We start from the raw sequence: 12,876 nt of genomic DNA, 5'->3' as shown, positions 1-12,876 counted from the left end.
TTTCGGTTAATGTACTCGCTGGCCTGGTGGGCTGGTGCCAGGATAGGGATGTGAGTCCCATCTATAGCCCCACCGCAGTTTGGGAATCCCATCGCGCGGCCATCTATGATGACCTGGACATTTCCGACAGTCACTACCTTTGAGAGCAGTTGCTCAACGATTGCGTGGGCTACTTGAATGACAGCAATCCCCACGGTAGATTTGCCCACGCCAAAGTGGTTCGCTACTGACCGGTAGCTGTCTGGCGTGGCAAGTTTCCAGAGGGCTATGGCCACTCGCTTCTGCACAGTCAGGGCTGCTCGCATCCTTGTGTCCTGGCGCCTCAGGGCAGGGGACAGCAAGTCACACAGTTCAAGGAAAGTGTCCTTACGCATCCTGAAGTTTCGCAGCCACTCTGTGTCATCCCAGACCTGCAGCACTATGCGGTCCCACCAGTCTGTGCTTGTTTCCCGGGCCCAGAATCGCTGTTCCACACCATGAACTTGACCTATTGCCACCATGATCTCCACTGCCCGGCGTACCCTGCTTTGTGAGAGGTCTGCGCCACTCTCCTCACCGTGCTGCCGGAGCCTCCTCGCCCGGTTTCTCAGCATCTGACTGTGGAAGAGGTGGACGATAACGTGCGAGGAGTTGACAACGGCCATAAGTGCAGCGATGATCGCAGCGGGCTCCATGCTCGCAGTGCTGTGGCGTCCGCGCTGTACCCGACCAGAGAAGGGCGCGAACAGATTTCCCGGCGCTTTCAAGGAAGAGAGGAGGGCGGGATTGACGGTTCAATGACGACACATTTTTCCCCAGCATGCATTGGGGAAATCCCACAATTCCAATGGGCAGCGGGAGTGCGGGAACTGTGGATAGCTTCCCACAGTGCACCGCTTCCAAAGTCGAAGCTGGCCCCGTGAATGTGGACTCAGAAGTTCGAATTTGTGTATTTAGTATGGATACACAAATTCGACTTATTAAGGTCGAATCCACAAATTCGACTTAAGTAGATTCGAAATAGTCCTGTAGTGTAGACAAGCCCATAGTGTATTAAGCTTATGAATGGTTTATGTATCACTGTGGGCCAGGGACTGTATGCAACCTGGGGCAGTGGAGGAGAGTGAGGGGGAATGATACCACAGCTCCTTCAGGAACTAAAAGCAGTGGATGGTGATTTAAGGTGAATCACTCAGGTTGTAAAGACCTCCAGAGAGGTACCATGCCTGGGGACACTTGCATAAATTGGTTCAAACTAGGTTTTCCAGAGACCAACTGACTAAGAAAGGATGTTTGGCATAAAAAGTCCACATTTAAACTGACTCAGGGCCTTCTTTTGATTCAGCGAGCAGACAAGTCCTTCTGACCAAAGACGAAACCCTTCCAGAAGGGCTGGAAGAATTTTGGCTTACTAGGGCCCCCGTCAGATAGAGCAGTGACATCTGATAAGCTTTTAGAGTATGTCATAAACATACAGTTAAGGGTGAATTCCTCTTTTGCCTGTAAAGGGTTAAGAAGATCACATAACTTAGCTGACACCTGACTAACAGGACCAATAAGGAGACAAGATACTTTCAAATCTGGGAGGGAGGAAAGTCTTTGTCTGTCTATTGTGTGTGCTTTTGCCAGAGAAGATCAAGGAGGCAAGCCATGTAACCCCATTAAAATTAAAAAAGGTTTGGATTTTTTTTAAGCAGAATTTTTTTATTGTTCCTTTAAACAATCAAACACAGCAAGCAGCAAATATTTGGCCACACGCCTATGAAACCCCAAATCGTGTTCAGGTTTTGGCAGATTATTTCAGCTTTTTCAATTAGAAAAACCACAACAAATTTTGAAAGAAAGCAGACGTGATTTTTTTCTGCTTTTTAAAAACCCCTTGTTTTCGATCCAAAAAAAGTTTTGACGGAAAATATTTGTACAACCTTTTTAATGAGCTTTAGTGCCTTTTAGCACTAGCTGATGCTGAGAACCAGTCATACCTTGTAAAGGTGACTTGAAAAGAAATTCTCAAAACTAGGTTTGTGCTGAGATGCAGAAGGTTTTTAAATGTTTATTTTTCCCAGGGCAACCGGGGGCGGGGGCAAGTGTGGCAATTTTCCCCAGTGCCCCCACGAGAATACAGTATTCTATAGTATTGCAACTTTTTTTTACGGAAGGGGCCCCCAAAATTGCTTTGCCCCAGGCCCCCTGAATCCTCTGGGCGGCCCTGGTTTGCGCTGCTGCAAGCTGAGGAGCAGCCTGTCCTCTGCAGCTGGGCAGGGTTCCGCTACCGGATCCTGCCTAGGGAGTGGGGGTGGCTGCTGACCGCGGGAGAGTGGCGTGAACAAGCTGAGGAGCGGCCTGTCCTCTGCAGCTGGGGCAGGGCTGTGCTACCGGCTCCGCCTTGGGGGTGGTGGCCGCTGACTGCGGAAGTGCGGCGGGAGCCAGTAGCGCGGCCCTTCCCCGGCTGCAGAGGATGGGCCGCTCCTCCTCGGCTTGTCCCCGCCGCTCTCCCACAGGCAGCGGCCACCGCCCAGGCGGGAGCTGGTAGCGCATCCCTGCTCCAGCTGCAGAGGACGGGAGGGACATGATGCCCGGGTGGGCCGTTCTTCCTTGGCTTTTCCCCGCCTCCTCCTCTCTGCGCCACCTCCTGCCAGGGGAGGGGAGAGGGGAGCAGAGTGGTAGCCCCGGCTGAGCCCAGCTCATGCCAGGGCCAAGGCGAAGACCAAGGATGAGCGGGGCTGGGATCCAGCAGCAGCCCCAAACCCCGGCCCTGGGAGCGGTGGTGACTGGAGCTGAATCCGCCTCGGGCCAGATCCGCAGCAAGGTAAGAGTTGGGCCAGGCAGGAGGGTTTTGTTAAAATTAAATGTTAAAATTACATTAGTAGGAAGTGGTTTTGTTACACTAACTACAAATTCTCTGTTTTCATTTTTTTTTTAAATTTTAAACAGTCAAAACAAAACTGCAAAGTGCAAACGTGTAAAAGCAAAAAAAATTCGGGGGGGGGGGGGGCAGCCAAAATTTTTTTTGCTTGGGGCAGCAAAAAACCTAGAGCTGGCCCTGTCCACCCCATCCCTGCCCCTGGCCCTGGCCCCATTCCAACCCCATCACCCAAGTCCCACCCCAGCCCTGCCTCTTCCCCCAGTGCACCGCGTTCCCCCCTCCTCCCCGCCCCGCAAATCAGCTGTTCCACACCGTAAGCGCTGGGAGGGAGAGGGGAGAAGCAGGACGCGGTGGCACGCTCGCGGAGGAGGAGGTGAGATGGAGCAGGGGGGCGGGGCCACGGGAAGCTTCTGGGGTGAATGAGGAAACCAAAAACACCCACAAGAGAGAGAGAGAGAGAGAGAGAGAGAGAGAGAGCTGGGTTCTCACCACTCCCAGGGGTTTAGGGGTGTCTCCCAAGGCCTTTTCATTGCTTTTTGTAAGTCCTTCTTCTGATACAGATTTGGTTCAAGCAGAGGTGTATGTGGGGGGAGGGAGGAAGGTCTTTCATGAGTCAGAGAGGCTAGGTACTCCACCCTGGTTCCCCAGGAACACAGAGCTGATAGGTAACAACACATTGTCCATGAATTTATCCAGTTCTTTTTTGAACTCTGTTATACTTTTGCCTTCAGAACATCCTCTGGCAGCGAGTTCCACAGGTTGACTGTGCGATTGTGTGAGGAAATACGTCCTTTTGTTTGTTTTAAACCTGCCGCCTGTTCATTTCGTGTGGGGACTCCTAGTTCTTGTGTTCTGAGAAGGAGTAAGTAACACGTCCTTATTTACTTTCTCCACACCTGTCATGATCTTATAGATCTCAGTCATATCCCTCCTTAGTCATATCCTTTCCAAGCTGAACAGTCCCAGTTTTATTAATCTCCCCTGAACTGGTCACCCGCTCACATGTTGGTTTTTATGGGAAGCCTGAAGCAAAGCAGGCACTGAGCAGCGCTGCCTTCCCACCATCTTCAGCTCGGGATTTTCATCTCAGGATTCTTAGAGAAAATCTCAGGGTTTTTTTGCCAATATAAGGATTTTTTTAGCCCACGATCTCTCAGGACCGTCTAGTGATTTTGGGGGGGAGGTCACTGCACTGCCAGCAGCCCCAGATCTGACCCCCACAGAGCCCAGCAGCACTGATGGTCCCCAAGGCAGATCTGTCCCCACCCGCCAGAGAGCCTCTGCTCTCACACTTCTCACCCCCCATCTATCTCTAGGTCTGTCCCAGCCGGACGTCCCAGCCATGGGCAGAGCCCTGCTGCCACAGCAAGATGCTGGGGAATGGGAGCTCCCGCCTCAGGGCTCCCCCTGGAGAGCAGGGGGTCCTGCCACGCTGAGGGTCCTGATCCTCGCCCTGCTCTGGAGGGGTAAGTAAGCAGCACCTGCAGCCCCAGGGCAGGGGGAAGGGCAGAACCTGTGCTGAGCGGGGCCAGGTCTGTCCCAGGACTTGGAAGGGAGACTGGCCGGAGGGGGGGGGAGCCCAGTGCCCCCGTGTGGTGCTAGGGGGCGCTGAGTGACAGGGAGTGGGGGCAGGGGGCTCGATCTAGGGAAGGCTGGAAACTAAACAGAGTGAGTTTTGGTCAGGGACTCAGGGTTGGGTTCGCAGGGGGCTGCAGGTCGGGAGTGAGGGGCACTGGCAGAGCTGTGGTGGGAGCTCAGGGTTGGTCTCTGCTCTCTATGGGTCCCACTTTGATCCCTCCCCGTCCCCTGCAGGGTTCCTGGCCCAGCCGCCTGGATTTAACCTGACGGTGCCACAGTCAGTGTCGGTGCAGGAGGGTCTCTGTGTTCTCGTCCCCTGCAACTTCACGTACCCAGGCTCCTATGACACCGACAATCCCTCGGCCCAGCTCTACAGATACTGGTACAAGGATCAGGGCAGTGTGCGCACTGATCCGCTCGTGGCCAGCACTGACCCCAGCCGGGGGGTGTCGCAGGAGACCCAGGGCCGGTTCCAGCTAGTGGAGAATCCAGCGGGCGGCGACTGCTCCCTGCAAATCAGTGACGCCCGATGGACGGATGCGGGGAGATATTACTTTAGATTCGAGAAAGGATCATTGAGATACAGTTACCTCTTCAATTCTGATGGCAATGATGCAAAGCTCGCGATCTCGGTGACAGGTAAGAGCAGCTGCAGTCACTGGGGCCGGATCGGGGCCGCGCCCAGGGGTGAGCTGGAGCCGGTTCGCGCGAACCGGTTGTTAAATGTAGAAGCGGTTTTAGAACCGCTTGTTAACTAGCTTCCCTGCGAGGGAAGCTTTGAAGGGCTCTGGCTGAGAGGGGTGTAATTCCACCTCCCGGCCGCCGGGGGGCGCTGCGCTGCGCTGCGAGAGCCATGTGAGCTGCCTCCTGGCCCTGTTGCTGCTGCTGCTCCTCGGACCTCTGGCCCTGGGGCTCCTGCTGCTGCTGCCTGGGGAGTCCCCGGCTGCTCCCAGCCCCCCCCCCCCCCCGTGTGAGTATCTGCGCCCCTCCCCGCCTTCCTCCCCGCTCCCCCCCGCAGCCACCCCTGCCAGCCACAGCCACCCGCAGCCACCCACAGCCACCCACAGCCAGCCGCAGCCCGCCCGTCTGCATCACCTGCCCCCAGTCAGCCCCAGCCCCACCCCTGCCAGTCCCTGCCAGCCCCTGCCCGCCCCTGACCCCAGCCACCCCTGCCCGCAGCCGCCTCTGTCCCACCCCTGCCCGCAGCCACCCCCTGCCCCCAGCCACCCTCTGCCCACAGCCACCCGCATCCCGCCCGTCTGCATCACCTGCCCACAGCCAGCCCATGTCACACTCCCTGCCTCCAGCTAGCCCTGCCCCACGCCCCTATCTGCAGCCAGCCCCACATCCACTGGTGCCCTGCAGTTCCCAGGGCAGTAACCCTGCACACCTGCTTCAATGGGGGGGGGGGGCAGGGAGCAGCTGGGACCCCACATGTGCACACCCTAGAGTGACCAGACAGCAAGTGTGAAAAATCGGGACGGGGGTGAGGGTAATAGGAGCCTATATAAGAAAAAGACCCAAAAATTGAGACTGTCCCTGATCACCACCCACACATGTGAAACGGAGTCATTTCTAGTTCAGCCCCATCTTTTAAAAAAAGAACTTTAGGTAGAGTTAAAATACATCTGTATTTTCCTGGACATGTCAGGCTTTTCGGTTCTTAATCACCTCCTGGGAAAATATGGACGTATGGTAACCCTATTGGTACAAAAAATACATGCTGTCACACATCCCTTAAATCAGAACTTTTTATAGGGAACCCGTTGTTAAGATTTTGGCAGCTCATCACTGGCCCCGCGCCCCTAGAGGGGAAAGGCCCCGTGTCCCCGAGTGATTCTCTCCCTGTGTCTCAGGGCTGACGGAGGAGCCAGAGATCCAGATCTCGCCGGCGCGGGGGCTGCCAGGGATGCTGCTGGCCGGGGAGCCGGTGACTGTGACCTGCACGGCCCCTGGGCACTGCTCCGGGCCCCCTCCCCGAGTCACCTGGACGGGGCCGTTCAGCGACACAGCCCGGGACGTCTCAGCCCAGCTGGCGAATGGCACCTGGGCCCACAGCTCCGTGCTCAGCTTCACGCCCGGCCTGGGGGACCACGGCAAAGAGCTCGTCTGCAGCGTCACCTACAGGCCACCACGGGGACCTTCCACCCGCAGAACCATCCAGCTCCACATCGACTGTGAGTGACCCCCCAGCCCCTCCATGCCAGCCCCCAGCCCCCTCTGGGATCCCCCCCTGTGCTCCCAGCCCTGCCCTCCAGCCCCTCCCCCAACTCAGCCCTATGCTGGGATCCCCACCCCCCACCAGGCACCCTCAGCCAATTCTACTCCCGGCCCCTTCACCCCACACCGTGCAGCCCCTTCTCCCTTGGGATCTTCACCCCTTCCTGTCCCCCTTGGATATGGCTCCCCGCTCCCCTCCGAACCCCCAGGCCCTTCTCTTCTGGGAGCGTCTCTACCCCCAACCAGCCCTGCCCCCAGAATCCTCCTGTGCTGGGATCCACCCCCCCATTCCAGTCCCTTCTTGCTGGGATTCCCCCCCCTCACACCAGCCACCCCAGTTCCCCCTGAGATCCCACCAGACTGTCCCCCCATGTCTCCTCCCCCCTCCCCTTTCTGCCGGGATCAGTGGATGCTCTATATGGGGCAGAGGGTTAACGGGACCCAGTTACTGTCCAGCACTAAACACGCTCCAGGCTCGGTGCCCAGAGACCTCGGCCCGCCCTGCCCCAGGGCAAACCCCCGTTAAATGGCCTGTGACCCTCACGCTGCAGATCCAGGGCAGAGGGAAAATCAGCGGCCGCCTTTGCGAGGTGAAGGATCAAATCAGGCTCCACTGTAAGGACGGCCCTTGTTCCCTTCAGCCGGAGGGAGATTTAGAAGGACACTGCCCCCCAGTGCCCCGCCCCCGTGTCTGAGCCCAGGCCCCAGCCCGACCCCGAACGTCTACACAGACCTTGTTGGAAACAAGCAAAACCCAACAGACCCAGGCTGTGGGGATTTGACAGCAATGTGGACAAACCCTGTCAGGCCTGGCCAGCTGGTACCAGCGTCTGGCTGTTCCGGGTGTTGCTTTCAGACGCCCCTCTGGGCGCAGCCGAGCAGCTGGGCTGCATAATACCCAGGCCTGGCTGGCCAAGCCAGGGTGCAAAAGGAGAGGGCTGGGGAGAGATGAACCAAGGGGGGAAGGCAAAGGACCCACGAGTGAGGTGTCTGATGTCCCTGGTGGTGGCTGGGACTGGGGTGGGAACTGGGTTATTTAAACCCCTGACTCTGGCCCACCCTGGGGACAACACATTTGGGGAGCAGGACGCTGAACACCCGGGCGCCTGGCAGATGGTGGCACCGAGATGGTGATGCTCACTCCAGTACCCAGCCCGGAGCAGCCCGGCCCCTCGTTAGTGCCTCCGCCAATTAGGCCAAATTTTGACCTACCGGTTTTGGTCCCTTGGTTTTGATTGGACAGATGACTAGGGAGGCGTATAAAAATATTGCTAGAGCATGCAGAGGTGTATTCAGGAAGACCCAGGCACAATTGGAGTTGCAGCTAGCCAGGGATGTGAAGGGTAACAAGAAGGGTTTCTACAGGTACGTTAGCAACAAGAAGAACATCAGGGAAAGTGTGGAGGAGGCAACCTAGTGACAGAGGATGTGGAAAAAGCTGAAGTGCTCAATGCTTTTTTTTGCCTTGGTCTTCACAGACAAGGTCAGCTCCTGAACTGCTGCACTGGGCAACACAGTATGGGGAGGAGGTGAGCAGCGCTCGGTAGTGAAAGAACGGGTTAAGGGCTGTTTAGCAAAGCTGGACATGTACAAGTCATAGAATCATAAAATCATAGAATCTCAGGGTTGGAAGGGACCTCAGGAGGTATCTAGTCCAACTCCCTGCTCAAAGCAGGACCAATCCCCAACTAAATCATCCCAGCCAGGGCTTTGTCAAGATGGGCCTTAAAAACCTCTAAGGAAGGAGATTCCACCACCTCCCTAGGGAACCCATTCCAGTGCTTCACCACCCTCATAGTGAAATAGTTTTTCCTAATATCCAACCAAAACCTCCCCCACTGCAACTTGAGACCATTGCCCCTTGTTCTGTCATCTGCCACCACTGAGAACAGCCGAGCTCCATCCTCTTTGGAACCCCCTTTCAGGTAGTTGAAAGCAGCTATCAAATCTCCCCTCATTCTTCTCTTCTGCAGACTAAACAATCCCAGTTCTCTCAGCCTCTCCTCATAAGTCATGTGCTCCAGCTCCCTAATCATTTTTGTTGCCCTCCACTGGACTCTCTCCAATTTATCCACATCCTTCTTGTAGTGTGGGGCCCAAAACTGGACACGGTACTCCAGATGAGGCCTCACCAATGTCGACTAGAGGGGAATGATCACATCCCTCGATCTGCTGGCAATACCCCTACTTATACAGCCCAAAATGCCATTAGCCTTCTTGGCAACAAGGGCACACGGTTGACTCATATCCAGCTTCTCATCCACTGTAACCCCTAGGTCCTTTTCTGCAGAACTGCTGCCTAGCCACTTGGTCCCTAGTCTGTAGCAGTGCATGGGATTCTTCCGTCCTAAGTGCAGGACTCTGCACTTGTCCTTGTTGAACCTCATCAGATTTCTTTTGGCCCAATCCCCTAATTTGTCTAGGTCCCTCTGTATCCTATCCCTACCCTCCAGCGTATCAACCACTCCTCCCAGTTTAGTGTCCTCCGCAAACTAGCTGAGGGTGCAGTCCACGCCATCCTCCAGATCATTAATGAAGATATTGAACAAAACCAGCCCCAGGACCAACTCTTGGGGCACTTCGCTTGAAACCGTCTGCCAGCTAGACATGGAACCATTGATCACTACCTGTTGAGCCCGACGATCTAGCCAGCTTTCTATCCACCTTATAGTCCATTCATCCAGCCCAGACTTCTTTCACTTGCTGGCAAGAATACTGTGGGAGACTGTCTCAAAAGCTTTGCTAAAGTCCTGGAATAACACATCAACTTCTTTCCCCTCATCCAACCCCCTGCTCATTTCCCAGTTCTGGTTCCCCGGCGTGACCCTAACCCAGCCCCTGGGTTCCGTCGGGCCCCTCTTGGGTGGGGTTCAGTCAGGTCTGTTGCTTCCCTTCCCCACCCACGGGTCTCGTCTCACTTCAGGGACTTTCCCGTCCCCCAGCTGAGCTCACAGCGAGGGGCCATGTCTAGGCTCTGTGATCACTAGTGACAACCCCCCCCCGGTGCTGTGCAGCCCCCCTGATCCCCCCTGTCTGGTTTGTGTTACAGACCCGCCCGGGCCCCCCAACATCACCGGGACCCTGACCAGGAACGGACGCCCCGGTGAGAGGCCGCGCTGCGAGCCCTGGGAATCAGCGAGCGCCTCCTAATCACGATCAGCCGGGCCAGGCTGCTCCATGCCCGGGGGGGAGATCGTGAGGAAGCCGCAGGGCTGTGAGGAGGGTGGTGTGAGGATTGGGCCCGGTTCCCTCTGTCTCCAGACCCCGGGGTGGCATAAGGGGGCGCTGGGCAGCGGGTAGGAGATGGGTTAGGGAGCGATCTCTGCAACGGAGACCTGCTGTAAAGGCACCACGATTGTGCGCCCACCCCAGAGCTGGCTACGTCTCCACACCAGGCGAGAGGTCCCTGTATAACCAGCTACCGCACTCCACCCCAGAGGTGGCTGCATTGTGCTGCCGTGGTGGAGGATCTCTGGAGGGGGCCTAACCTGCCTGCTTATGTATTTCAGTGCTGGAAGTGTCAGGAGCTGAGGGCGACGTTGTGTCTCTGGAGACCTGGGAGGGCGAATCCCTGAACCTGAGCTGTGAGGCTGGGAGCAGACCCGAGGCCACCCTGAGCTGGGCCAAGGGAAACGAGTCCCTGTGCCCCGGCCAGGGAGGGTCCCGGCGCCTGGAGCTGTTGAATCTCAGCCCAGGGGACGCTGGGGAGTATCAGTGCTGGGCCAAGAATTCCTACGGGTCGGCCAGCCGGGCCCTGCGTTTGCACGTGCAGAGTAAGGCTCTAGGGGGCGCCGTGCCTCACAAGAGGCCTTAGTGGAGGGCGCTGGGCTGCAGGGGGCAGGTGGTCAGTCGGGGGCGCTGTGCTTCAGGGGATGAGCGGGGGGTCAGTAGGGGGCGCTGGGCTGCATGGAGCAAGGGAGCGGGTCAGTAGGGGGCGCTGAGTTGCAGGGGGTTGGGGGGATCTATGGAGGGTGCTTGACTGCAGGGAGGGGCGGGTGTTCATTTGGGGGTGCTGGGCTGCAGAGCAGGGAGTCAGTGGGGGGCTCGCTCCAATCTAATACGTTGCCGTGGGTATTTCAGCTCCAGTGAGGACGCTGCAAATCACCGTCTCCAGAGCTAACAGGAGCGACCCCCAGCTATTCCAAGGTATCGCTAGGGGGCGGGGAGTGGGGCACGGGGCCTTTCCCCTCTAGGGGGCGCTGGCCTCGATCCGGCCCTGGGCAGGGACTGGCTGGCTCAGGGTGCGAGTGGCTCTGTTTTATTTCTATTCTCAGATCCCGGCACCCTGGTGGCGAATGGCTCACAGCTCTCGGCCCGGGAGGGCGACTCCCTGCGGTTCCTCTGCTCCGTCGCCAGCAGCCCCCCCGCTGTGCTGCGCTGGGTGAGGGGGGACCGAGCCATCGAGGGTTCCCGCCCCATGGGAGAGAATCAGCTGCGGCTGGAGCTGCCCAACGTGACGGCCGAGGACGGGGGGCTGTACGGGTGCTGGGCCCGGAACAACGAGAGCTCTGCCCAGGGGATGTTCCAGCTGCTCATTGAGTGTGAGTGCGGTTAACCTGTGACACTCCCTGACACTGGGTGCGAGTGGGGTTAAACCACGGGACACCCTGCCCCGGGATGCTGACACTGGAGAGCAGCAGTGTTAATCCGTGGGACTCCTCGCCACTGAGTACTAGCTGGTTTCACAGGTGCCTGGCCCCTTTAAACTGAGACAGATCCAATTCCCCCTTCCCTCCCCCCACCTGTTGCATAGTCAATTAACTGCTTTGAGGGCAGACCCAAGGGGGGCAGCTGAGGCTTGAACAGACTCCTGGGTTGTCTACAGGGGCCGTGAGTGCCCGGGCTGAGGGCGGAGAAGCAGGTGGGTTGGTGTGAAGCGCTGCTGGCCGAGGATGGGGCCAGATCAGTGCCCAGGGGCCAACTGAAGAGACGTCCCAGGGCAGAAGAACCCGCAGGATTCCTTGACTCCGGATATTAGCAAGTTAATCTATGGGACTCCCTGCCCCTGGGTATTAGTAGAGTTGACCCACAGAACTCCCTGCCACTGGGTGTGAGCGGAGTAAACCTGTAGGACTTTCTGCCACTGGATATTAGTGAGGTTAATCTATGGGACTCCCTGCCACTTGGTTTCTCTCTCTGACTATTAATTTGTTGCTGCATCTCCTGCTCTCCCCAGACAGCCCCCGGCCGGGGACTGGGCTGAACTCATCTTGCCAGCTCCAGGGGCCCAGCGTAAGCTGCAGCTGCTCCCTGCGCTCCCATCCCCCACCCCAGCTCCAGTGGCAGGTGGATAGGGTGTCCCTGGCGGGGAACAGCTCCCGGGGGGCCCTGTAGGTCAGCTCATGGGCCCAAGGGGACAAGGCCATCAGCACCCTGACCTGGACAGGGAGTGCAGACGGGAGCCACCAGATCTTCTGCCTCGGTTCCAACCCCCACGGGTTTCATATTTTGCTGCTCAGCCCACTGGGAACAGGTGAGAGTCCTACCCCTCTCGGGGACACAGGCTTTGACCCAACTGGGGGCTGTCTGGTTCGGGCAGGGGTTGCAGAGATCTATCCCTGACTCTCGGCTTCTTCCAGCTCCCACAGGTGGCCTCACTCGGGCATTTATCAAAATCAGCTGCAAATTCATCTTCGTGGCGACTGGATTCTTCCTGGCCTATTACCTCACCCTGCTCTATTACAGATGGTAACTCAGCTACCGACCCACACACTCACCCACCCATTTACCCCCTACCCATATACCTACCCACCGTTCTACCCACCTACCTACCGTCTATCCACCCACCCACCCACCCAACTCTGTACCTATCCACCCGTCTATGCATCTATTCATCCCCAATACACCCACCTGTCCCTCTATCATGACTTCCAGCCATGTACATATCTCAGAATCTCTCTTTCTCTCTCTCTTTCTTTCTGTCTCTCTCTCTCCCAGGACACCCTGCTGCTCTCGTGGAAGCAGAAGGAAGGACAGGCCGGGGGCCAGGGAATACACGGTGCCCGAGTCCGGCGTGTAGATCAGGCCGTTCCTCAGCCATTGAAGAGGCGACAAAGAATTGGAATCTCACAGGACTGAGGAAATGGAAAATGAGACCTCAGCTGGGGGCACTGCCGCCCCGGGTGAGGCCAATGGTCCTGTTTAGCCAAGTACCTGGTCCCCTCCCAAACCCTCCCTCCCCCTCCAGCTCAGACCCATGGGCCTGGGCAGCACGTGGGCTGCCTGTAATATTG

At 57.4% G+C, this 12,876-nt stretch overlaps 1 protein-coding gene across 1 annotated transcript; it reads left to right on the top strand.

Moving 5' to 3' along the window:
* The first annotated feature begins 2,692 nt into the window (after positions 1–2,692).
* On the top strand, positions 2,693–12,662 carry LOC120390569 (sialic acid-binding Ig-like lectin 10). Its single transcript, XM_039513301.1, has 9 exons — positions 2,693–2,788; positions 3,406–3,424; positions 4,658–5,062; positions 6,280–6,600; positions 9,693–9,746; positions 10,153–10,416; positions 10,918–11,184; positions 12,223–12,331; positions 12,581–12,662. Exons 1-9 carry the CDS (start codon positions 2,693–2,695, stop codon positions 12,660–12,662), a joined length of 1,617 nt encoding a protein of 538 aa, XP_039369235.1.
* The last annotated feature ends 214 nt before the right edge of the window (positions 12,663–12,876 follow it).

This window comes from Mauremys reevesii, linkage group 24 (assembly GCF_016161935.1).
Source record: "Mauremys reevesii isolate NIE-2019 linkage group 24, ASM1616193v1, whole genome shotgun sequence".
Taxonomy (NCBI): domain Eukaryota; kingdom Metazoa; phylum Chordata; order Testudines; family Geoemydidae; genus Mauremys; species Mauremys reevesii.
This window is presented reverse-complemented; position numbering and strand designations above follow the sequence as displayed.